The sequence below is a fragment of the Tupaia chinensis genome, unplaced genomic scaffold (assembly GCF_000334495.1).
Source record: "Tupaia chinensis unplaced genomic scaffold, TupChi_1.0 Scaffold000270_2, whole genome shotgun sequence".
Taxonomy (NCBI): Eukaryota; Metazoa; Chordata; class Mammalia; order Scandentia; family Tupaiidae; genus Tupaia; species Tupaia belangeri.
Genome location: NW_006159751.1, coordinates 3,109,296 through 3,135,436, shown reverse-complemented (window position 1 = coordinate 3,135,436; position 26,141 = coordinate 3,109,296). Strand labels below are relative to the sequence as shown.

General features: G+C 39.7%; 1 protein-coding gene across 3 annotated transcripts in view; it reads right to left on the bottom strand.

Moving 5' to 3' along the window:
- Positions 1–26,141, bottom strand: part of LRIG2 (leucine rich repeats and immunoglobulin like domains 2) — a 67,569-nt gene that overhangs the window by 37,722 nt on the left and 3,706 nt on the right. For all 3 annotated transcript variants that reach the window (XM_006149613.3, XM_006149614.3, XM_027772311.1), the window contains exons 3-7: positions 4,962–5,027; positions 2,158–2,232; positions 1,873–2,007; positions 683–826; positions 423–566 (exon numbers count right to left, since the gene is read on the bottom strand). In XM_006149613.3, the coding sequence (XP_006149675.1) occupies positions 423–566; positions 683–826; positions 1,873–2,007; positions 2,158–2,232; positions 4,962–5,027 (564 nt within the window). The remainder of the gene's footprint in view (positions 1–422; positions 567–682; positions 827–1,872; positions 2,008–2,157; positions 2,233–4,961; positions 5,028–26,141) is intronic.

Sequence of the window (26,141 nt, the reverse complement as noted above, 5' to 3'; positions counted from 1 at the left end):
TTAAAAGCATTGTGTACAGGGCCAGCAGGTGGTGTGGTGGTTAAAGTGCAGGACTTCCACATGGCCAACCATGGTTCAAGTCTTGGAACCTGACGATTTGAAAATCACACCAGGCACATGTGTGTGCTTGTCCAAAATCCCAGGAGGAAAACTATGGTGTGGTCATTCCCCCTGGGGGGAGGATGATTTCTCACTTTCCCTCTCTGTCAAGCACAAGCAACCTATGGAGAAGAAAAAAAAAGGAAAGAAAGAAAAATATCTTTAAAAAACCTTTGTGTACATTTATTTCACATACAGAGAGTTGAGAAAGAACTAATGTACCTTTATACAACCAAAGCAATTATTCTAGCCATTGGCATAAAAAAAAAGTCCAAGAAAAGCTCCATTCCAAACAACCCCCTATTCTAGTTCCTAATACTTACAGTTCTTCCATGTTGTTCAAGCCAAAAAATGCTCCATCCTTAAGTTTGCTAATTCCATTTCGCTGCATTTTCAAAGATCTTAAGGAGTCAAGTCCTTGGAACGTGAGACCTTCCACAATTTTAATCCTGTTTCTTTTAAGTTCCCTTTAACAAAAGAAGTTTTAGAGTCAGAAAACTGGTTTGCTAAAGTGCTCTAATAATAATTTTTTTAAATGCTATAAAAAAGTATCTTCTTATAATCTATCTATTGAGTTACTCACAAGAACTGGAGGTGAGGCAGCTTGAAGATCTTTGGTGGAATCAGGCTAATGCGGTTCCGGTTTAACTTTACCACTAACAAGGAACTCGATAAATTATCAAAGCAACCGGCCTCCAAGGTGGTTATCCGGTTATTACTCAAATTCCTAAAATGAGCAAAATAACAACAAAAATTCAGTAAGATTAAAAATTCTACCACTGGAAAGCCCCCTGAAATCTATGACTGAGCCCCAATTATCACTTAACAACTATATACAACTTTGCAAATCATTTAACTGCTTTGTTTCGTCATCTACAAAATTAGGACATTACCTACTTCATTTAGATTATTATCAAACAGTATGTGTGAGTATACTTTAATTATCATTATATAGGGTAAGACACTGTTAATGAGCTACTCCTATTTAAAACTGTTCATCAAAAAAAAAAAAATGTGTGTGTGTGTGTGTGTGTGTGTGTGTGTGTGTTTCTATCTTTATAGGCCAGGTAGTGGTGCAGTGGTAGCACAGCAGGCTCCACATGAGAAAGGTCCTAGGTTCATGTCCTAGGACCTCCCTGAGGATGCCAGGCCCAAGTATGTATGCCTGTGATCCAGGCTGCCTGAGACCGGGGTCAATTACGGTGTAGAGACTCTGCTGGGGGTGTCTTTCTGCTTTTGTCTATCTTTCTCATAGAAGAAACAAATAGACTTTTAAAAAGTCCAGAACTGGGGGGTGGGGCCAGCAGTTGCCATAATGGCTATGTCACTTGACTCTCATGTAATCGACTGCAGTTCGAGTCCTGGACCCGGTGGCTTAAACTCAAGCCGAGCATATGTGTATGCATGCCCAAGATCCCGAGAGGAGAATGGAGAAGGAGGGATTGCAGCGTGGCCATCCCCCTGGGGGGTGAGTTCTCGCTTTCTGTCTCTCTTTCTGGTGAACACATGTGCCCTATAGCAAAAACCTCTCAAAAAAAAAAAAAAAAATCCAGAACTGAATTTCAAAAATTACCTGGATACCTACCAATATTTTCTGACATAGTGCACTCTTTCTTTTGGGGGGTTGAATATGGGGAGAAAGAAACCAACAACCTAAAAAACTGACCCCAGATTTATTTCACATGTGCATATGCATATCAAAATCACAATTAACAGGTATTTTGGGGAAGAGAGGTACCAATGAAAAATAAACATGCACTTTATTTTACTTACAGGTATTTAAGCTGCATTTGAGGAAATGAAGATGTCTTGATTTCTGATATTATATTTGAACTGAGGTCTAAACTCTCAAGAGCAGGGTAAAGTTGGAGTGCATCTGCATTTATTTCTGGGATTATATTATGAACTCTACGAAATAAAAGGTTATATTGACGCTATTGCCAGAGATCCACCCCAGGCCACCCAGATAATAAATAACTAAGATGAATGACACAGGGACTTAAAAAAAAGTGTATGTTATTAATAATTTAAGTAAAAGATCTGAAAATATTTACTTACAATGAAAGTATAGTAATATTAGATGTTGGCTCTCCAAAATATGGGATTTCTGTTAGCTCATTATAATTCATTTTCCTAGAGAAAGGTAAAAATAGATTTAAAAGATTAATGAGGGAAACAAAATGTACCTTCTGAATTTTATTTATTTATTTTTTTTGAGAGAGATATTTTTGTTATAGGGCATGTGTGCTCACTGGAGAGACAGAGAGACAAAAAGCAAAAAAATCATCCCCTGGGGGACAGTCACATCGCAACCTCTTCTCCATTATTCTCTCAGGATTTGGGGCGCACACACACGTACCTAGCATGAGTTTCAACCTGCCAGATCCAGGACTTGAACCACAGTCAACCATGTAGAACCTTTTTTTTTTTTGACCATGTAGAACCTTAACCTTAACCATGTTAAGTCATAACGTAGAGCCTTAACCACTACGCCACCTGCTGGCTCCCCTTTTGAATTCTAGTTTCTGGTTAATACATGTTCTTTAGGATAGATGCCAAACTAAGATTAAAAAGTTCTTATTGAGGATTTTTAAATTTTAATAAATATTTTTATTAAAAATAGTATTGTTGGGGGACCAGCAGGTGGCATGGTGATTAAGGCACTGGACACTCCCATATGACTGACCACGGTTCAAGTCCTGGACCTAGTGGCTTGCTTACTCACTTTCTCTCTCTCTGTGCCTGTCTCTCTCTGGCTAAATTAAAATAAATGAATAAATAAAAATGAAATAAATTTTTACAAAAAAAATTAAAAAATAAAAATAGTAGTGTTAATTTACTATTGATATCAACATTAGAAACGTTAGGAATATTTTACCCATTAAATATTTTTAGTCCCAGGAAGGTTCTTGAATGGTTATGTTTATAACAGATAAATTGAACAAAGACACAATAACAGATATACACATATATTTAAAAACTTAATCAAAGAAAGGGAGTATTTCTTTATACTACAGATGCAATCAATTTGTCACCCAAAAATGGAACCTATGACTAATTTTACAGGTAACAAGACACATCACAACTGATTCCAATAACCCTTTAAACAGATTATCTCAAATGTTTTAGTGGCGAATCTAATACAATTGCATTTCATTGATCTGGTTTTTCAATCACTGGATAACCTCAACAAATTGGAATATGGAAGAGGAATCAAGAGTAAAAAGTCTCTAAGAAACTGAAGTAACAGGGACCAGCAGTTCTATGTCGCTGAACTCCCATGTAGTCCACCGTGGTTCGAGTCCTGGACCCAGTGGCTTAAAACTCACACCGGGCGTGTGTGCGTGCTTGCCCAAGATCCCAAGAGGAGAATGGAGGAGAAGAGATTGCGGCGTGGCCATCCCCCCTAGGGGGTGATTTCTCGTTTTCTGTCTCTCTGTCTCTCTCTGTCTGTCTGGCAAGCGCATGCGCCCTATGGCAAAAAAACTCTCCAAAAAATAAAGGAAACTGAAGTTACGAAGTCTATGTGATAAAGCTCAAGGACTTTCCATTGAAGCATTTTTGGGCCTTTCTTCAGTGCCCATTCTTTCGGCTAACAAACTTGTGAACTGTTCATTGTGAACTGTTTATTCATTCAATTTAAGACAGATTTGAAGCAATAAATTTTGGGTGAGGGAAGAGAGAATGCAGAGACATGAACATTTTAAAGAAGTTACCCATCAGCAAAGAAAGAAAAAGTGTGGGCTAGCAGGTGGCTTGGTGGGTAAGGCAATGAAACCCAAATGGTTGACTCCATGGTTCAAATCACGACCAGGCAACTCAAAAAACACTCCTGCCACATGTTTATATGCTCAAAATTCTGAAAGAAAAATAGAGAAGAGACTGTAGCATGACTATCTCCCCTGAGGCATGATTTCTTTCTTTCTCTCTGTCTGTCTCTGGCAAGTGCATGTGCCTATAGCAAAAGAAAAGAAGAAAAAAAAGAAAGAAAGAAAGAATCAGCCCAGCAGCCTGATGAGTAAGAAAGTAGCATTCCACAAGGCCAACTGAGGTTCAAATCCTGTTTCCATCAGCTTGGACAACATACCAGGTCCACATGTATGCATGCCCAAAATGCTGAAAAAAATGGAGAAATGGAGAAGGGATTGCAGAATGACCACAGCCCATTGAGGGATGCTTTCTCCCTCTGTCCTTGTCTCTTTCTGGCAAGTGCACACACCCTCTGACAATTAAAAAAAAAGAAAAAGAAAAAGAAATCTGAGGGTTCTGAGAAAGTTTAATGTATAGAAAGAAAGACCTATAAACTTCCATAGTAATGACCTAGGACTATCACGATACAATAACTAATACTAATAATATTTTAGAAAAATTTGCTCTAAAATCTCATCTTTCAGTATTAAAGGAAAAATTTTAAAGGAAAATTGAATTATATCAACCACCACATTCTCAAATGATAGCAAAAGCACTTTTTTTTATATAAATCTACTTTAAACATAATATTTACATCTCAGATGACATGTCAAGACATTAGAAATATTTATACAACTGAGTTCCACTGGCTAAAAACCTAGCCAAAATAAATAAAACATATTTACATAAAAGAAAGAACAAATATTATTTTTGGTTCCAGGAAAGCAGAATAATATTAAAATTTCATTATGCTACTTGAAATCAACAACCCAACACCCAGTTTGCAATAATAACAAACCCAAAGATGATAGTTTTTTATAAGACTTCTAATTTTAAAAAATGCATTTTCTCAATTTTTGACAGCATCTCTGGATTGAACATCCCCAAATTTACAATTTATTAACTCACCTCGAGGAATTCAACATTACTTTAAATAAATAAAAGTAACTTACACTTCCTGTAACGTTTGTGATTCCAAGCTGATGTTCCAGTTAGACAGCCGATTGTGACTCAAATCCCTGAAGGACAAAATATCATTCTTAGTTTATTACTGGATTAAAAATACCCCACAAAACTAAAATAGGAATGTTGAAGTCCTACTAAATGTGAACTAGTAATAAACAAAAGTGTTTGTTAAGTAGGAACAAAAAAACTATCTAGATTTCAAAATAGCTATTCAATTAAAAAAATTTTTTTTCTAATCATAAGGAATACATTCACATGGTTCAATAAAAGTGTGTATAGTAAAAGTCTCCCACCCCAGTCTCCAGCTGCCCAATTTGTTTTCCCAATAGCATCAAGTGAAAATATGCCATTTTTTGTGCAGCCTTCCAGATATTTTATGCATGTACTTCCAAATTTCCACAAAAATGGTATAGAATAATTTACACATTATTTTGCCCCTTTTGTCACTACATCTAATATCACTACATAGTTGTATTTAAAGAGTTTCTTCATTCTTCATCTTTTGTGGTAATTATATAATACTATATTTAAGCTGTACATAAATTCAAAGATGGATTTCACAAGCTATAAGATGAGCGTCTAAATTAAAACTTCCTAAAAACAGCAATCCAGCTTCAGGAAAGGAAAATTAATCTTGCCCCCAAATTATGGTAACAATGCTAATGACCACTGAGGCTAACATTTAAGTGCCAGGCACTCTTCTATACACTTCACACAGATTAAATGGCTAAATCCACACAACAACCTTATGAGGCAAATAATCACTTCTCCAAAACCAAAAAAAGGAACTTAGTAACTTGTTGATCCATGTTCACACAACTAACAAGTGGGAAGTCATAAATTCAAAATTTCAACTCACACCTAGCAAGTAGTCTACAGGATATAGTAGAGATTTCACTGAAATTGAAATCCCTTTAAAATTAGTTAAAAGTCTAAATGTCTAATAGGCTTTAAGAAATTGACCTTGATTCTTCCTGGCATCTTTACAAGACTGAAGAAAATTCAGCCTACACAAGCTGTCTGCCCAGGCGATGTACTAGACGTTACAATATGGCTAGCAATGGGAACACACTAGAGAACCTAACTGATCACTTTATCTCACGGTGCCACCACGGGCAGTTGACAGATGCAAGCAGGTTTGAATGATGTCTCTATCACAGCAAAACGATTTGTTCCCAGCTAGATTCATGCATGCCCATCTGTAAAACCTATCCACTTGCATTTAAAGGCTTAATTTACACCATGGCATAACTAAGGCTCCATTAAACCACCAGTTTCTCACATCGGTTCCAAAGCCCTTTATTCCAAGATGTCTGGCACCACGAATCAGCTCGAGGACAAGCATAAAAGGAGGGGTACTGGGAAACTAAAGGGATAAAATATAAACTTGTACCACACAAAAATTTTTTATTTATAGACATTTTCATCCAACTCCCATTAGCTTCTAAACAACAAACAAAATTTCATATAAGTAAAAGAATTAAACTTGCTTTGGTTTTGTGGTGTTTCGATTCAAGCAATTCAAATGTTCTAATTTAAATGAGATATTCTACATTTTGCTCCAAGCTGGTTGATGTGGCTGTGGAGCAGGCTAGCACAGAATGATCTATAATAATTCTGAATTTCATGACTCCTAAAATTTAACATTTTCCCCCACAAAGGGCTTTTGTTTTAATCTAACAGTGCCCATAATGCCTTCTCAAACCTAAATCTTCCTGATAATTAACTTTTGATTACAATTCTCTCACGGATGTCAACTTTCAATAACCTAGATAATCAAAGACCAGATGCCTTGACCAGATAATCATTTTTAAAGAAAACCATTATCAGAACTGGGCTACAGCTCAAAGATTAAGAGAACTAGATCCTATATGACTGATCACAATTTGAATCCAGGCCAAGACATCTTGAAAAACATGCCAGGCACTTGTGCATGCATGCCCAAAATCCTGCCAGGAAAAAGAAATAGAGAAAAAAAAGACTGCGGTATGACCATGACCCCTTGCCCTATGAGGGGCAGAGAGTGCTGTATCCGTTTATCTCTCTGGCCAGTAAACATGATCTCTGGCAATAAAAATAAATAAAAAAGAAAGGAAGAAAAGGGCCAGCCCTGTAGCCTAATGATTAAGGGAGTTAGACCCCACATGGCCAACCACATGGTTCGAATCCCAGCCCTGGTGGCTTGAAAAACACACAGGAATATGTGCATATGTGCCCAAGATCCTGTCAAAATAGAATAATGGAAAAGAAGGGATTATAGCATGACAATGTTCCATTGAGGGCTGCCTTCTCTCTCTCCTCTCTGACATGGTGGTTAAGATGCTGGACTTCCATATGGTCAACTCAGAGGTTGTGGTCCCAGACTGCACCAGGTACATGTGTGTGCATGCCTAAAATCCCAGAAAAAAAGGGACTGTGCCATAGCCACACCCTCGCCACTCAGGGAGTAATTTCTCATTTTCTCTTCTCTCTAGGAAGTTTAAGTACCCTATGGCAAAAATTTTAAAAAAGAGAAAGAGAGAGAAATTTTCTCTGTATCTTTGAAGAACCTACAGGTTTTTCAGCGGAACCCAAAAGAACCAGCATACTTTGGAGACTCTACGGTATAACGTTGTGTTAAGAATATATACTTCCCTGGGCTACTATACAGCATGGAAGTTAAGGGGCTGGATCCCATGTGGCCAACTACATGGTTTAAGTCCCAGATCTGGCAGCTTGAAATTTACACCGGGCACACATGCATGCATGCCCACAATCCTGAGAGAAGACTGGAGGAAAACAGACTGCAGTGTGGCCAACCCCCTTGGGAGGGTGGGGGTTTCTCACTGGCACCTCTCCAAGGAGCGTACTTCCCTGTAGCAAAAACTGAAAAAAAAAAAAACCAACAAACTAAAAAACTTGAAGCAATCTAATACTTGACAAATAAAACGTAGAGTCCAGCTTTGTAACAGTCAATAATGTTTTTATTTTCTAACACCACTAATATCTGAGTATTTATGGCTGTGATGATTGAAGATTAAAGATCTCAGAGAAGTCCTTATCTCAGCTTCCACTCATGCTAACCTAAAGGAATGTAGCTGTAATAACAGATGAATTATTAAAGACAGCATGTGGAGCCAGAGGTGCCATTAATGTAGTCGTTTAGTACCATCAGGGTGTAAATTATTTATAAGATGAACAGAGCAATCACAACAGTATGAGGAGGAGAATCAACTTCTGCAAGCTAATTATAAGTCATCCTGCCTCAACAGAGATGTGGAAGTTTCCTGCATGGTCACATTCGTACACTTCCAAGGCATTAACAATCTTTTCTGTTTTTGAGTACCTACAGCAGTAACAGACCAAACTGTAATTTCAACAGTAACAAAAACCTCTGACAAACCCCTTGCAAATGTAAAAGAATAAGAAAACATATATAGGGGCCAGGAGGTAGCATAGCGGTTAAGACACTAGACTCTCAAATGGCCAACTATGGATGGAGTCCCAGACCTGGTGGTTTGAAAGCCAGACCAGGAGTGCGTGCATGAGCGCTCAAAGTTGCAGGAGGAAAATGGAGAAGGACTTGCAACATGGTCATACCCACTGAGAGGTGATTTCTCACTTTCCCTCTCACTGTCTCTGTCTCTCTGGTTAGCACACATGCCCTATGGCAAAAAAATTAAATTAAATTTTAAAAAATCACACACACACACACACACACACACACACACACATGCATGTCACAATGTGTTTTTCTATGCAAAAATGTATCATCATGACTTTCCCAATGACTACATATACACACATATATATAATTTGGTGTATAAACATGGTTCACTAGTTTATCCAGCAGAATGCCTTTTCTGAATGGAAATCCCTCTTGTTGAAGTATATTAATAACTGGTATAAATTACTTTTTAAAATAATACTCAGGCTTACTATTACAATCAATTATTGTGTTGTGACTTAACATGCTAATGATCTTGAGCATTCTTTGGTTATACTGAAATAAACACAAGAATTCCAAAACAACTCTTAAAACTCTATCTGCAGGCCCCCAGGTGGCCTGGTGGTTAAAGGTGCTGGATTCCTACATGGCTGACCGCAGTTTGAGTTCCAAACCTGGCAGCTTGCTTTCTCGCTTTTCCTTTCTCTCTCTCTCTCTCTGGTCAAATTTTAAAATAATATCAACAAATGGAATTAAGTAAATAAATATTTTTTTAAACTCCGTCTGCTTTTAGAGGCTTGCCTTTCCTTTACCACTAACAGCTAAATGCTTTAACACTACACTAAATGCTCTCATTTCTTGGAACTGTCACTCTTTCTGCCTGTAACAAGTTACTTATCTTTCTACTAAATTGTTGCTTCTAATCAACTGTCATAGCCTTGGGAAACCCCAATGCCTGTTAGAACCACCTGAATTAGCAGTAAGTGAAATGGGGAGTGAGAGCTTCCTCTATAAATAAATGCTTCCCGGAAACATTTTTGCTTTGAGGTTGAACTAGAGATGGCTGGAGATATCAGATAAGCATCTTCAGGATAAATAAGAATTTACTATAGCATGAAACATAATGCTATTCTCAACTGACCTTCTATCCTTCAATTATACTACTTATATGCAATAAATTGTACAATGCTTTTTATAAGAATCCAAAAAGGAGGTGGCAAGAAGATGGAAATACTCATTTCAAGAAGACTTGTTTTATTTTCTTCAATTATATTTCCCTGAGTTGTTAATGATTTAAAAATACTGCTTCTTAGGACCAGCAGTTAGCGTAATGGCTATGTCGCTGAACTCCCATGTAGTCCACAGCGGTTCGAGTCCTGGAGCCGGTGGGTTAAACTCACGCCGGGCGCATGAGCACACGTGCCCAAGATCCCGAGAGGATAATGGAGGAGGAGGGAATGCGGTGTGGCCATCTCCCTAGGGGGTGATTTCTCGCTTTCTGGCTTTCTGTCTCTCTGTCTTTCTCAGTCTCTCTGGCCAGCACACGCACCCTGTAGCAAAAACCTCTCCCCCCAAAAATAAATAAATAATGTTTCTGAGGACCAGCAGGTGGTATAATGGATATGTCACTGGACTTTCATGTAGTCATCCATGGTTCAAGTCCAGCTGCTTAAAACTCATGCCAGGCACATATGCAAACATGCCCAAGATCCCAAGAAGAGAATGGAAGAGAAGGGACTGCAGTGTGACCATTCCCTGGAGAATGATTTCTTGCTTTCTGTCTCTCTGCTTCTATCTCTCCAGGAGTACACACACTCAATAGTAAAATTTCACTAAAGAAAGAAAAAAGAAAACACTATTTCTTTGGGGAATACAACAGGATAGGAAATATCCTTTTTTAAAAATAATGATAGAACATGTGCACACACACAAGAGAGAAAGAGAGAGGGCAAGGAGTGGGGGGGAAGAAAGTGAGGAAGGAATAAGAGAGAAACACCCTCCACAGGGTATGGTCATGCCCAATTCACTTCTCCAGGCCTCCAGTCAGCTAGGATCCTAGGCAAGGATATTCTCACGCTGACCTGCCAGAGACTCAAACTGCAGTCAGCATATGATTTCTGGCTCCATAGTCTGCTACCGACTGCCTTATAGAGGATGGGCCAGGAAATATAAATTCCATAAATGGATTTAAAAATATAGTCTTTGCAAGCCAAATTCTGGGACTTGGAGCAAGTCATTTAACCTCACTATACTTCAGTCTCTTCTATAGTAAATTTACAATACCATTACCAATTTTATCATATTGCTCTAAGAAGATTAAAAAGCACATAAAAAAATGCTTAGCAACAAGTCACTGTGTCAATAATAGGTTATTATAACACCAGATTTGAAATAGGATTATAGGCCAACATTATCTCTCTTTATGTAGATTTATCCATTATCCAATACATGTACTTCTAAAAGTAAAACCTTAATTAACTGGAATTACTGCCATATATTAAATCATTAAAGTAGTAAGAAAAAATATTGTTTCTGAATTCCAATTTCATGAGAAAGACATCATTAACAAGATAGCCCACCAAAGATTTGTTCAAATTATTGGGGTACAAATATGTGTCAGATGATTTTAGGTTTTAGAATTACCCAGTGATACCACTTCTAGGAAAGTACATATATCCTCACATAATTATTAACTGCTGTCTGCCAGGGAGTTACTGTAATAGCAGAACCATAACAAGAAACCTATATGCTCATCAAGAGGGGGAATCAGTGGAATAACTTATAAAAATTCCATACAATAAAATTCTTTCTGTGCAGCCAGCAAAATAGTAATAAACATATGTATACATATTCCACAGTATGACTTCATTTATGTGTGATTTTAAAGAGAAAATAAATAAGTATATGTAAAACTTCGAGAAACACACACAAGAAACAATTAATAATGGGTTTTCTTTAATGAGACAAAGAAACTTACTACTTTTCTACTTTATATGCTTCTACATTTTTTTTTTTTTTTTTTTTACTTTTTGCTATAAGGTGTGCTTTTTCGTGCTTACCAAAAAGAAGGAAAGTAAGAAATCATCCTCCAGGGATTTGGCCACAATCCTTTCTCCATTCTTATTTAGAGATTCTGGGTACCACACTCATGCACCTGGTGTTTTTCAACCTGCCAGGTCCGAGACTCAAACAGCGCAGTCAACCATGTAGGATCTAGCTGCCTTAACTATCATACCACCTGCTGGACCACTTCTATGTCATTTTAGTAGTGAACCACAGGAAAGTATTTGGGGGCGGGGAGAGCAGTGGAGAGGGGAGAGGTTTTTGCTATAGGGTGCATGTGCTTGCCAGAGAGAAAGAGAGAGACAGAAAGCGAGAAATCATTCCCTGGGGGGGATGGCCACACCGCAATCCCTTCTCCTCCATTCTCCTCTCGGGATCTTGGGCACACACGCGCACACACACGCTCCTAGCATGAGTTTAAGCCACCAGGTCCGGGACTCGAACCGCAGTCAACTATATGGGAGTCCAGTGACATGGCCATTATGCCAACTGCTGGTCCCTGGAAAGTGTTTATTTTTAAATACACTCACATTTTTAAAAATTTGTTTTTACCCAAAATGTAACAGGAAATAGAATTCTGTTACTTTTCTGAGATTAGAATTTCCTACAAACTATTTTCAGAATAATGCCATAAACTTATCAAATCAGGTAAAATATGATACTGGACAAGGAAAAACAAAAAATTAATAACATGTTTTCTTGTCAGCAATATATCTCTGGAAGATGGTAGAAAATACAAACATACTAGATTTCACTGTTTTATTATTTTATTTAATTTGTCAGAGGATATATGTCCTAACCAGAGAGAGAAAGAGGAGCAGTGCAACTTCCAAATAGGTCATGGTCACACAACAAGCCCTTCTCCATTTCTCCATCCTGTCATCCTGTCAGTATTTTGGACATACATGCATGGGTGCTTTGCTAGTATTTTTTTTTTTTTAAGAATTATTTAATTTATTTACTTATTTAGAGGGACAGAGTGAGCAAGAGAAAGGGAAAGCAAGCTGCCAGGTCTGGGACTCGAACTACAGTCAGTCATGTGGGAGTACTGCCCTTAACCACACATCACCTGCCAGCCCCGGCTCGTTCTTTTCAGCTGCTGGGGGCAGAATTCAATTCTTACAGTCAGCCATGTGGAATCTGGCTCCCTTTACCACCAGACCATGGGGCAGGCCTTAGACTTAAGGTTATTTTTTGTTTGTTTTTTTGAGAGATTTATGCTATAGGGCATGTGCGCTTGCCAGAAAGAAAAAGACAGAAAGTAAGAAATCACCCTCCAGAGGGGATGGCCACACCACAATCCCTTCACCTCCATTCTTCTCGCAGGATCTTGGGAACACATGCACACGCACTCAACATGAGTTAAGCTGCCGGGTCCAGGACTCGAACCACGGTTGACTACATGGGTTCATAACCATTCATAACCAGTGACATAACCATTACGCCATCTGCTGGTCCCCTAGACTTATGTTTTTAGACTGACTTATGGAACAGAAATTCCTCTTTAGAACACAGTGTCTGGCCTCCAAATGTCACTGTTAATGGTGTATGTGCATGTGTGTGTGTGTGTGTGTGTGTGTGTATGTGTGTGTGTGTGAATATTCTGGTGTGCTCATCAGAGAGAGACAAAGATACAGGGATGGAAGGCATAAGAAAGCACCCCCAATGGAGAAAAATCGCACTGCTATCCCTTCTCCATTTCTCCCTCCTTTAAAAGGCATGTTCCTCAAACAGCCAGATCCGGAACTCAAACTGTACAGTCCCTGGCCTTCAAATATCTTTTCTTTTTTTTTCTTTTTTGAGAGGTTTTCGCTATAGGGCACATGCACTCGCAAGAAAGACAGAGAGAAACAGAGAGATAGAAAGCGAGAAATCACCCTGCAAGGGGGATGGCCACGCCACAATCCCTTCTCCATTCTCCTCTCGGGATCTTGGGCACGCACGAACATGTGGGTGCGGGGTTTGAGTTCAAGCCACTGGATCCGGGACTTGAACCACGGTCGTCTATGTGGGAGTCCAGCGACATAGTCATTAGGTTAACTGCTTGTCTCACCTGGCCTTCAAATTTCGAGGAAATAGAGTTGAATTTTAGTGAGCAGTACAAAAATAACTATTCCTACACATGTTTTTCTTTTGTTTTCCACCCAGGTTTTTAATCTTTTTCCCTCATTTAGAATAGTTCACTAATAGTGGAACAAAGGTTGTTACTTATACTATATATGAAAATACACAGAAAGCTATGACATTTAACATTTTCTGGATATCAACTGGGTTTACATTTTCCTATCAGGCTTTCTGTTTTACTATAATTATTAAGTTCTAAACATTTCTAGAGATGAATGGACATTAAAATAAATCATCTTCGGGGGACCAGCAGATATGTTCAAGCTCAAAGTCCTGAGAGGAGAATGGAAGAGAAGGGATTTGGCCCATGCCAACCTCACAGTTTGAGTCCTGGACCCAGTAGCTTGAAAAACATCCTGGGTACATGCATGCCCAAAAATCCTTGGAAGAGAAGGGATTGTGGTATGACTCTCTCCCCTGGAAGGATGATTTCTCTCTCCCTCTCTCTCTCTGATGAATGTATGCATCTGATAGCAAAATTTAAAAAAAAAAATCATTAACTAGAAGATTGGCAAAAAGTAATTAATCAAAGACAAGTCAACAGTCAACCATTAGCTGAATTTCTCATTATTAATATAACTTATCATACATAACGTCCAGCTAGTTTAACCTTGCATTGTGTGTAGTATCTTCTAAAATAAGCATGGTTATGCTCAGAAATGGCTATACTTTTATTGCTACAATCTGCCAAGATTCTGTTTATATAAGCAAGTTGTCATAGTGATTTTTTGATAGGTCAAAAAATAAAATGTTTAAGAGAAACCCAAAATAAACAGATACAAATTTATTTACACCAAACTTCACTACTACTGCGCTGCTTATGGTTTAACTTGAAGACTGCTAATCACAAATTATTCTGACAGCTATTCTACCATTCATTTGTTACAAATAACATAATTACAGCCTCTTTGAGGGGAAAAGGCTGGGAAAGGGCAAAAGAAAGAGAAGTAAAGAACACACTCACCTTTAAAATATTGGGTTTACAACAAAGTTTACATTCCCTTTTCAGTTCTGTTCTTTGTCCCAAACACAAAATTAGTCATTTGGATGGAGTGCAATTACTTAAATGACTTTTACCTTTCATTTTATCAACTGAACATAGCAAGAGAAAGGGAAAGCAAGCTGCCAGGTCTGGGACTCGAACTACAGTCAGTCATGTGGGAGTACTGCCCTTAACCACACATCACCTGCCAGCCCCGGCTCGTTCTTTTCAGCTGCTGGGGGCAGAATTCAATTCTTACAGTCAGCCATGTGGAATCTGGCTCCCTTTACCACCAGACCATGGGGCAGGCCTTAGACTTAAGGTTATTTTTTGTTTGTTTTTTTGAGAGATTTATGCTATAGGGCATGTGCGCTTGCCAGAAAGAAAAAGACAGAAAGTAAGAAATCACCCTCCAGAGGGGATGGCCACACCACAATCCCTTCACCTCCATTCTTCTCGCAGGATCTTGGGAACACATGCACACGCACTCAACATGAGTTAAGCTGCCGGGTCCAGGACTCGAACCACGGTTGACTACATGGGTTCATAACCATTCATAACCAGTGACATAACCATTACGCCATCTGCTGGTCCCCTAGACTTATGTTTTTAGACTGACTTATGGAACAGAAATTCCTCTTTAGAACACAGTGTCTGGCCTCCAAATGTCACTGTTAATGGGGTATGTGCATGTGTGTGTGTGTGTGTGTGTGTGTGTATGTGTGTGTGTGTGAATATTCTGGTGTGCTCATCAGAGAGAGACAAAGATACAGGGATGGAAGGCATAAGAAAGCACCCCCAATGGAGAAAAATCGCACTGCTATCCCTTCTCCATTTCTCCCTCCTTTAAAAGGCATGTTCCTCAAACAGCCAGATCCGGAACTCAAACTGTACAGTCCCTGGCCTTCAAATATCTTTTCTTTTTTTTTCTTTTTTGAGAGGTTTTCGCTATAGGGCACATGCACTCGCAAGAAAGACAGAGAGAAACAGAGAGATAGAAAGCGAGAAATCACCCTGCAAGGGGGATGGCCACGCCACAATCCCTTCTCCATTCTCCTCTCGGGATCTTGGGCACGCACGAACATGTGCCCGGCTTGAGTTCAAGCCACTGGATCCGGGACTTGAACCACGGTCGTCTATGTGGGAGTCCAGCGACATAGCCATTAGGTTAACTGCTTGTCTCACCTGGCCTTCAAATTTCGAGGAAATAGAGTTGAATTTTAGTGAGCAGTACAAAAATAACTATTCCTACACATGTTTTTCTTTTGTTTTCCACCCAGGTTTTTAATCTTTTTCCCTCATTTAGAATAGTTCACTAATAGTGGAACAAAGGTTGTTACTTATACTATATATGAAAATACACAGAAAGCTATGACATTTAACATTTTCTGGATATCAACTGGGTTTACATTTTCCTATCAGGCTTTCTGTTTTACTATAATTATTAAGTTCTAAACATTTCTAGAGATGAATGGACATTAAAATAAATCATCTTCGGGGGACCAGCAGATATGTTCAAGCTCAAAGTCCTGAGAGGAGAATGGAAGAGAAGGGATTTGGCCCATGCCAACCTCACAGTTTGAGTCCTGGACCCAGTAGCTTGAAAAACATCCTGGGTACATGCATGCCCAAAAATCCTTGGAAGAGAAGGGATTGTGGTATGACTCTCTCCCCTGGAAGGATGATTTCTCTCTCCCTCTCTCTCTCTGATGAATGTATGCATCTGATAGCAAAATTTAAAAAAAAAAAATCATCACTTAGATGATGGGCAGAAAGTATCTAATCAAAGACAAGTCAACCATTAGCTGAATTTCTCATTATTAATATAACTTATCATACATAACGTCCAGCTAGTTTAACCTTGCATTGTGTGTAGTATCTTCTAAAATAAGCATGGTTATGCTCAGAAATGGCTATACTTTTATTGCTACAATCTGCCAAGATTCTGTTTATATAAGCAAGTTGTCATAGTGATTTTTTGATAGGTCAAAAAATAAAATGTTTAAGAGAAACCCAAAATAAACAGATACAAATTTATTTACACCAAACTTCACTACTACTGCGCTGCTTATGGTTTAACTTGAAGACTGCTAATCACAAATTATTCTGACAGCTATTCTACCATTCATTTGTTACAAATAACATAATTACAGCCTCTTTGAGGGGAAAAGGCTGGGAAAGGGCAAAAGAAAGAGAAGTAAAGAACACACTCACCTTTAAAATATTGGGTTTACAACAAAGTTTACATTCCCTTTTCAGTTCTGTTCTTTGTCCCAAACACAAAATTAGTCATTTGGATGGAGTGCAATTACTTAAATGACTTTTACCTTTCATTTTATCAACTGAACATCTTAACATTTTCAAGACTGGAATAATACAGAATAAATTAGTTGAGTCATTTATTTTGGCGCAGAAAACGTGGCATAAGAACGCACTCAGAGTAATTTTTTAAAAAACATTTTTGCTAAGCTCTTAGTGTAATCTTCTCTGGTTAAATGCCAGTTTTCCATTAGGACCAAAGGACCTTTAAAGAATAAAGCATAAAATATGCCATAGGCCTAAGATAAAGGAAATATATTTTCTAGCATTAGGAAATCAAGTGATTATCTTACTACACAAGTGATTCTTGGACCATCCATGTGTTCATTATATATGTTATATATTAGGATATGCAGGAAAACAAAAATCGGGGGGGACAGCAGGTAGCATGTAGGTTAAAGAAGCTGAATCCTGTATGGCTGACTTGGCTATTTGAGTCCCAGATCCAGTGGCTTGAAAAACACACCAGGTATGTGTGCATCCGTGCCCAAAATTTCAAGAGAAGAATGGAGGAGAGGGGACTGTTGCATAACTATGCCCTCTGGGGGATGATTTCTCACTTTCCCTTGTCTCTCTCCAGTGAGCAAATGCACTCTATAGCAAAACTAAAACAAACTAACAAAAAATTAAGACAGGCTCTTGCTATGTCTCCATGCTCTTGCCTCAGCCTCTGCAGCACCTGGGATCACAGCCTGGCTCTTAGGCTGGACTGGGAATCAAACCCAGATTTCCCATTTGATCTCAACCTGCAAAGCAGGATCTTACCAATGTGACCACTGTGATTAGGCCACAAATTACTACTGGTTACACTGCCAGACTCCCATGTAGTTGACTGTGGCTCGAGTCCTGAACCTGGCAGCTTAAAACTCATGCTGGGAACACGTGCGTGCCAGGCCAAAATCCCAAGAGGAGAATGGAGAAAGGAATGTGGCATAGCCATCCCCCCTGGGGAATGACTTCTCACTTTCTGTCTGTCTCTCTGTCTCTGATGAGCACACACGTCCTGTAGCAAAAAAAATCTCTCATTAAAAAAAACTGATGAACTAGATATATGGCAGAAATACCTAAGCAACAAAGCATCTAGGTTATTTCCCAGCTGTTCTTAACCGCATATAAGACTGAGAGGTAAAGAACGACTTAAAGATGTAATTTATTAATTAAAAGAGAAGCGGAATGGAAAGATTTGAAAAATTTGCAGCTTGGCCATATAAAGAGAGAAAAAGCATGTCCAAGAGAGAATACTAAGGATGTGGCCAACAACTTTTTGTTGAGTTTAATACAATGGAAGGAGACCAACTATTGTTCATCAAGATGACGAGTGAAAGACCCCCACCAAACACATTTCAGAGATCTTCATAGCTGTCCCATGCATGACAGACCCAGGGATCTAGAAGGGCAGAATGGTTTCAGGGGATAGGCCTGGAGTGCCCTCCACAGGCTTACTGCTCAGGTCACCTTGGGACTCTGCTCCCCATATTCCAAGCACAGCTGCCCCTTGGGCACCCCAATGTGGTGCAACAGGTCCAGGTGCAGCTCAGGCCACCACTCAGAAAAGTATGAGTGGTAAGCCTTGGTGGTGTCCACATAGCGTTAAGGCTGCAAATTCACAGAATTTTGGAGCTGTAGGGATATGGCTCTCTTCCTAGATTCCAATAGGATGTCACAGATACCCAGGCAAAAAATGTCACAAGGGGAACCAGCAGATGGCATAATGATTACGTTGCTGGACTCCTACGTAGTCGACCATGGTTCAAGTCCCAGACCTAGGACTTAAAACTCAGGCCGGGTGCGTGTGTGTGTGCCCAAAATCCCAAGAGGAGAAAGGAGCAGGGATTATAGTATGGCCATCCCCCTGGAGGGAGGTGATTTCTCACTTTTTGTCTGTCTCTCTGGTGAGTGCACACGCCCTAAGCAAAAACCTCTCAAAAGAAGAAAAGAAGAGAAGAGAAGAGAAGAGAAGAGAAGTCACAAGGATGGAACTGCTATAGAGTCCACATGAGGGCAATGCCTAGTGAAACCATGAGAGTGGGACCTGCATCGAGGCCTTAGAACCGTAGAGCTACCAGTGTTCAATGACAGCCTAGTAGCTAGGAAAGTTATAGCCAGGAGATCCTAACTCAAAAGAGCTGAAACATAGGCTGAATCCAGCAAAGCCACAAGGGTGGAGCTGCTCTGCAGGAAGTGGCAAATGGAGATTATTCTCAAGCCTTCAAAATGTAATGCTTCACCTGTTGGGTTTTAGCCTGCTGGGGCACTGCTACCTGTCTTTTCTTGCCTATTATTTCTCTCTTTAGAATGGGAAAGTCTTTCTGATACCTATCTCACTACTATATTTTAGAAATAAAAAACTTATCTAGATTTGACAGGCTAAAAGAGGAATTTGCCTTGGGACAAATTATGCTTTGAGTCTCACCCCATATCTAATTTAGATGAGATTTTATATTTTAAAATCATGCTGAAAGAGTTAAGTCTTTGGAACTTTTGTAATACAATGAATGTATTTTGAATTGTGAGAAACAAGAGTTTTGGGAGGCCAGAGGAAGGATGTTACGGTTTTAAAAGTCCATGCCAAAATTTAGGTTGAATTTTTTTTTTCTTTTAGGTTTTTGCCACAGGGCAGTGTGCTCTTGCGAGAAAGAGACAGAGAGAGGGAAAAGTAAGATATCCACCACCCCCAGTGGGGGGATGACCATGCCACAATCCCTTTTCCTCCATTCTCTCGGGATTTTGGGCACACATGCACAAGCTCCTTGAGTGATCTTCAAGCTGCCAGACTAAGGACACAAACTGTGGTAAGCCATGTGGGAGTCCAGTGTCTTAACCACCATGCCACCTGCTGGCCCCCTTCTGTTGAAATGTAATTGACATTCTTTTAAATGTTTATTGTTTATTATTATTATTATTATTATTTTTAATTTGAGAGAGAGACAGACAGAGGAGGAAACTGAGAAAGCAAGCTGCCAGGTCCAGGACTCGAACCATGGTCAGCCATGTGGGAGTCCAGCTCCCCTAACCACCATGCCACCTACTGGCCCCTGTAATTGCCATTTTAACAGTATTAAAAGGTGGGACCTTTAAGAGAAGGATAGGTCACAAGGACTCTGTCCTCATAAATGGTTTAATGCCGTTATCTGTGGAGTAGGTTAGTTATCAGACCGTGGGCTCCCAATAAAAGGATAAGTTTGGCCTGACTTCTCTGTCTCACACACTCATTTCCACTTCTCTCCCTTCTACTATGGGATGACTGTCAGATGTCATAGTCATGATCCTAGACTTTCCAACCTACAGAACTGACACTTCTTGGGACTGGAAGATGGCATAATGGTTCCATCACTGGATTCCCCAAAATCCAGACTCAGTGGCTTGAAACTCACACCTCGCACGTGCCCAGAATCCCAAGAGACGAACGAAGGAGAAGGGATTGTGGCATGGCCACCCTTCCCCTCCCTGGGGAAGGATGTGATTTCTTGCTTTCTGTCTCCCTGTCTTGTGCGTCTCTCCAGTGAGCACACATGCCCATGACAATAACCTCTCTTAAAAAAAAAACAAAAAAAAAACCACACACACACAGAAAAAAAACAGACATTTCTTTCCTTTATAAATTACCCAGTCAGGGAACCAGCAGTTGGTGTAATGGCTATGTCGCTGGACTCCCATGTAGTCGACTGTGGTTCGAGCCCCAGACCCAGTGGCTTAAACTCATGCCGGGCGCCTGTGCATGCGTGCCCAAGATCCCAAATGGAGAATGGAGACCATGACCATGCCCCCTGGGGGGTGATTTCTTGCTTTCTGTCTTTGTCTCTCTGTCTTTCTGGCGAGTGCATGCATCCTATAGTAAAAAAAAACTCTCAAATAAATAAATAAATAAATAACCAACCAACGAACCCAGTCAATGGTATTTTTTATTTTTTAGAGAGAGATTTCTGCTATAGAGCGTGTGTGCTCACTGGAAAGACAGAGAAACAAAAAGCAAGAAATCACCCCCAAGGAGAGATGGCCATGCCACAATCCCTTCTTTTTCATTCTCCTTTCAAGATTCTGGGCATGTACACATATGTGCCAGGCATGAGTTTTAAGCCACAAGGCCCAGGACTTGAACTGCAGTTGACTTCATGGGAGTCCAGCGACATAACCATAATGCCATCTGCTGGCCCCCCAGTCAGTGGTATTAAGTTATAACTGCAAAATAATGGACTAAAAGACATGATCCTAGGGGTTTTTATCACTTTCCAGTGGTAGCCTTATTTGTTTCTCTAATCTTTAGCTTTTATTCCCATACCCACCAAGATCACATTTTAAAAGGCAAAGGTTGAAGGTCAAAACCTTTATAGCTATGGACAGAACACATTTTTTCTTCTTTCCATTTGTTCTCACATATAAAATTAGATGCCACTGAAGTCAAGGGCAACAGTGAAGGCAAAGTTCCAATTAAAGAGAATCAGACTATATAAAGAAAAGCAATTAAAACAGTTATGAAACTTTTCCTATACCACATTAGGGAAAACAAATTATGATGGGCCACTAATTAGTTATTAAGGCAGCTGGATTCCACATGGCTGACTGGGTGGGTTGAGTCCCAAACCAGGAACCTTGAGAAACATTTTGGGTGTATATGCACATGTCCCCAAAATCCCAAAAGGAGAAATGGAGAAAGGATTGGGATGTGACTGTCCCCTATGGGAGGTGCTTTCCCTGACTCTCATTTCTCTTTGGTGAGTACATGTACCCTCTGGCAATTCAAAAAAATAAGAGGGGCTAGCAGGTAGCGAAGTGGTTAAAGCGCTAGATACTCCCAAACGGCCAACCACGGTTCTAGTCCCAGACCTGGTGGCTTGGTTTCTCACTTTCCTCCTCTCTCTTGCTGTGTCGCTCTCTCAAATTTAAATAAATAAATGAATAAATAAAATTAAATAAATAATTCTTTAAAAAAAAAAAAAGAAGAAGAAGAAGGGGACCAGGAATTGGCGTAAAGGCTAAGTCTCAGAAGAAGAAGAAGGGGACCAGCAATTGGCGTAAAGTCTATGTCGCTGGACTCCTGCAGTTTAAGTCCCGGATCCAGTGGCTTAAACACTGCGGGCACGTGTGCATGCATGCCCAGAATCCTGAGAGGAGAATGGAGGAGAAAGGACTGTGGTGTGGCCATCCCCCTGGGGGTGGTTTTCTCACTTTCTGTCTCTCTCTGTCTTTCTGGCAAGCGCACATGCCTTATAGCAAAAACCTCTCCAAAAAAAAAGTAGAAGAAAGAATATGACAAGTTTTCTGTTCCTTTAGAAAGAAAATATAAAACCCTTATACAGCAGTTAGTGTAATGGCTATGTTGCTGGACTCCCACGAAGTCAACCGCGGTACGTGTCCTGGACCCGGTGACTTAAAACTCACGCCGGGCACGTGTGCATGCGTGCCCAAGATCCCGAGAGGAGAATGGAGGAGAAGGGATTGCGGCATGACCATCCCCTCTGGGGGGGTGATTTCTCGCTTTCTGTCTCTATGTCTCTCTCTGTCTGTCTGGCAAGCGCATGCGCTCTATAGCGAAAACCTCTCCAAAAAAAAAAAAAGAAAGAAAATATAAAACAAAGGCAAAGCTATGCAGTTTTTGCCTGACATAATACAAGTCATTGGTAGTGGCCTTTGAAGGGATGAAGACTAAATCCACATGTTAGCAGTGAAATACTTTGCCAGTGACAATAATACACAGCAATAGCTATAAAGGTTGAAGGTTTAAGTCACACAGACTGAGTCTGGAAACATCTCCCAAGAGTTATTAAACATAAGCTAATATGCTTTGTATGCTAAAAGACTAACCTATTCCCAAATATTTTTAAAGAAACAAATCTTAAGCAGCTATTATGAGAACAGGGAGATTAAAAAACTACAGGTAACAGGGCCAGCAGGTGGTGTGAAGGTTAATTAAGGCACTAGATCCAATATGGTCAACTCCATGGTTTAAGTCCTGGACCCAGTTGCTTGAAAATCACACTGGGAGTGTGTGTGTGCTTCCCCAAAAATCCTGAGAGAACAATTGAGAAGAAGCTATTGCAGCATGGCCATCTCCAGGAGTATGTGGGGGAAGCGGGTGGTTTCTCACTTTCTCTTTCTCTCTCTGACAAGTACATGTGCCCTATAGCAAAAACTTTAAAAAGTAATAATAATAAGGTAACAAAAGAATAGTAACTACATGATACATAAGTAATCCAATAAAATTAACCTAGCAGAGCAGAGGTTTCCAAATACTGATGCATGATGAAATTATCAGCTGCCTACATTAAAATGAAAATAGTAAGGACATTAAAATTTTTTTGATAAAGCTAAGTTTAATCTATAGAATTGTCCTTAACTCTAAAATTACATACTTCTTGAAAACAGGAGATGGCATAACGGTTACATCATTGGACTCCCACATGGCCAACCGCAATTCAAGTCCTGGACCTGGAGGCTTGAAACTCACGCCAGGTGCATGTGCATGCATGCCCAAAATCCCAAGAGGAGAGTAGTAGAGGAGAAGAGATTGCAGTGTGGCCATCCCTAACAGGAGGTGATTTCTCACTTTCTGTCTGTCTGTCTGTCTGTCTCTCTCTGGTGAGCTCTCTCTCTCTCTCTGGCGAGCTCGCTCTCTCCCCCTCTCTCCCCCTCTCTCCCTCTCTCCCTCCCTCCCTCTCTCTCTCTCTCTCTCTCTCTCTCTCTCTGGCGAGCACACATGCCTTATAGCAAAAATCTAAGGAAAACAAGTACATACTTCTCAACTTTTTAGTACTCTCATAAAGTGACCATGACAATAAATTATTAGGGTAGAGGAGTTCTAACTAGAAGTTGACTGACATACCTGTGGGTATGTAATAAGATACAGAACTCTGCACACACAAAAAGTTTAGTCAAGTTTTGAATAACCAAAAAAATATTTTTTTTTTAATTGCCAGAGGTGTGTGTATTTGAGAGAGAAAGAGAACCACACAACCAAGCATGGGCCATGCAGCAACCCTTTTCTTCCATCTTTCCCTTCCATCAGGATTTTGGACACACACTCCCAGGAACCTGACGTGTCTCAGGATACAGGAGGCCAGATTTGAACCATGGTCAGCCATGTGGGATCCAGCTTTCTAAACAGTATTTACCTGCTGTGCTACAGGAGCAGTCCCTCAAAATGCTTTAGAGTGAATTTCTTATAGATAATTTCTTTCTTTCTTTCTTTCTTTCTTTCTTTCTTTCTTTCTTTCTTTCTTTCTTTTTTTGGAGAGGTTTTTGCTATAGGGCACATGCGCTCACGAGAAAGACAGAGAGACAAAGGGATAGAAAGCGAGAAATCATCCCCCAGGGATGATGGCCACGCTGCAATCCCTCCTCCTCCATTCTCCTCTAAGTATCTTGGGCATGCACGCACACGCGCCCAGCATTGAGTTTAAGACATCAGGTCTGGGACTACTCGAACCATGATTGACTACATGGGAGTCCAGCAACATAGCCATTGTGCCAAATGCTGGTCCCATCTTATAATTTCTTACAAAGATATTATATAAATAGGTAACAACAACAACAAAAAAAGAACAGATGAATTCTATTCACAATAGTTTTATTTATTTGTTTGTTTTTTAATTCCCAGAGGGCATGTGCTCTTGCCAGAGAGAAACAAAGAGACAGAAAAAAGGAGAAAGCACTTCCCAGTGAGACATGATCACACCACAATCTTCTCTCCATTTCTCCATCTGGAGCATGCACAGACATGCACCTGGCATGTTTTTCAAGCCACTAGGGCCTGGATTCAAACCGCCGTCACATGGGATCTAGTTCCCTAAACCAATAGGCCACAGGGGCTAGCACTGTCCATAATCATTTTAGTGAAAGCTGTAAGCTTGAGTATTTGAGTTTGAATTCTAATATATTTAAAGTACTGCAATGTATTTTTAAAATTCAAAATTACATAAGGAAACTCAAGTATACCTGGTGATTTTAAAGTTGATGGGAACTGCCAAAGGTTTCTTCTCAAGCTAAAACAGCACAATCACACTTTTAATATTCTAAGAGTACTTCTGCTAATATAAGTCTTCCATCCAATTACATTTCTGCAACAGGATTACTCCCTAAGGCATTTCACTTCAACTGAAAATGTCAATTTCATTATAGGACATTTAAAATTTTGGAATGTCACTTAGCTTTAGGCAATCTATCTTGATTAAACAAAATTCAAACCTAGACAGAAAATAAATATAACTTACATAGCATTATTTCTAATTACTGTTTACCTACCAATGAAGGATCTTAAAAAGTGAGCCATATATATTTGAATTATAGCTTTAAAAAAAAAGGTGTGTATTTTTAAATCTATACCAAATTTATTCTGTCATAATCAAGTAGCTACTCTAAAAATTTCTTGTAAAAAGCACTTGTTGCACGGCAGAGATGATGTGCTAGGTTTAATTCAGGCTATACTACACACCAGATATGAATTTTTTAATTTAATTTGAGTCAACAGAACTAGAATTAGCTACAGGTGTCTCTATCATAAAACAACATATTATTACATTGCAGTTCTACACTTACTACAACATTTGGTTATTTAAGTTATATTAATTTCTCAATGAATACATGAGGTAGCTTTCTTTCCTCTGTATGCCAACCTCTCTGCAAATATATAAAACACAAGTTGAATAGCCTGTATCGCAAAGGCTTGGGACCACAGTGTTTTGAATTTCAGACTTCAGAAATTTTGCATATGAGATGTTTGCACAATGTATACAATATAGTTATCCAACATACAAATACAAATATGTTGGCCAACCAGTGGCCTGGGCTGGATCCCACATGGCTGACCACAGTTCAAGTCGCAGACCAAGCAGGCTGAAACACATGCCAAGGCATGTGTGCATCCCTGCCCAAAAACCTGAAAGAAGGGAGAAATGAAGAAGAAGGGACTGTGGTATGGCCATTTCCTATGGCGGTGCTTTCTCTCTTTATTTCTCTCTTTTTTCTCTTTCTTTCTCTTTTTCTCTTTCTCTCTCTCTCTCTCTGGCAAGCACACATAACCTCTTGCAAATCAATCCATAGATCAATCAATAAAAAACAAATATGCAAGATACAAATACAATGAGATACACACCGATACAATGAAGATAACCAGGTCTAAACAGGAAATAAAATTGTTTCATATATGTTATGTCACCTTCCACATAGCCTAAATATTTTCTCTAAAGAATTACTTGCCCGCGCCAAGGCTGCGACCGGCGGTGGGACCGGCGCGGGCCCTCCCGGGCTCAGCGTGTC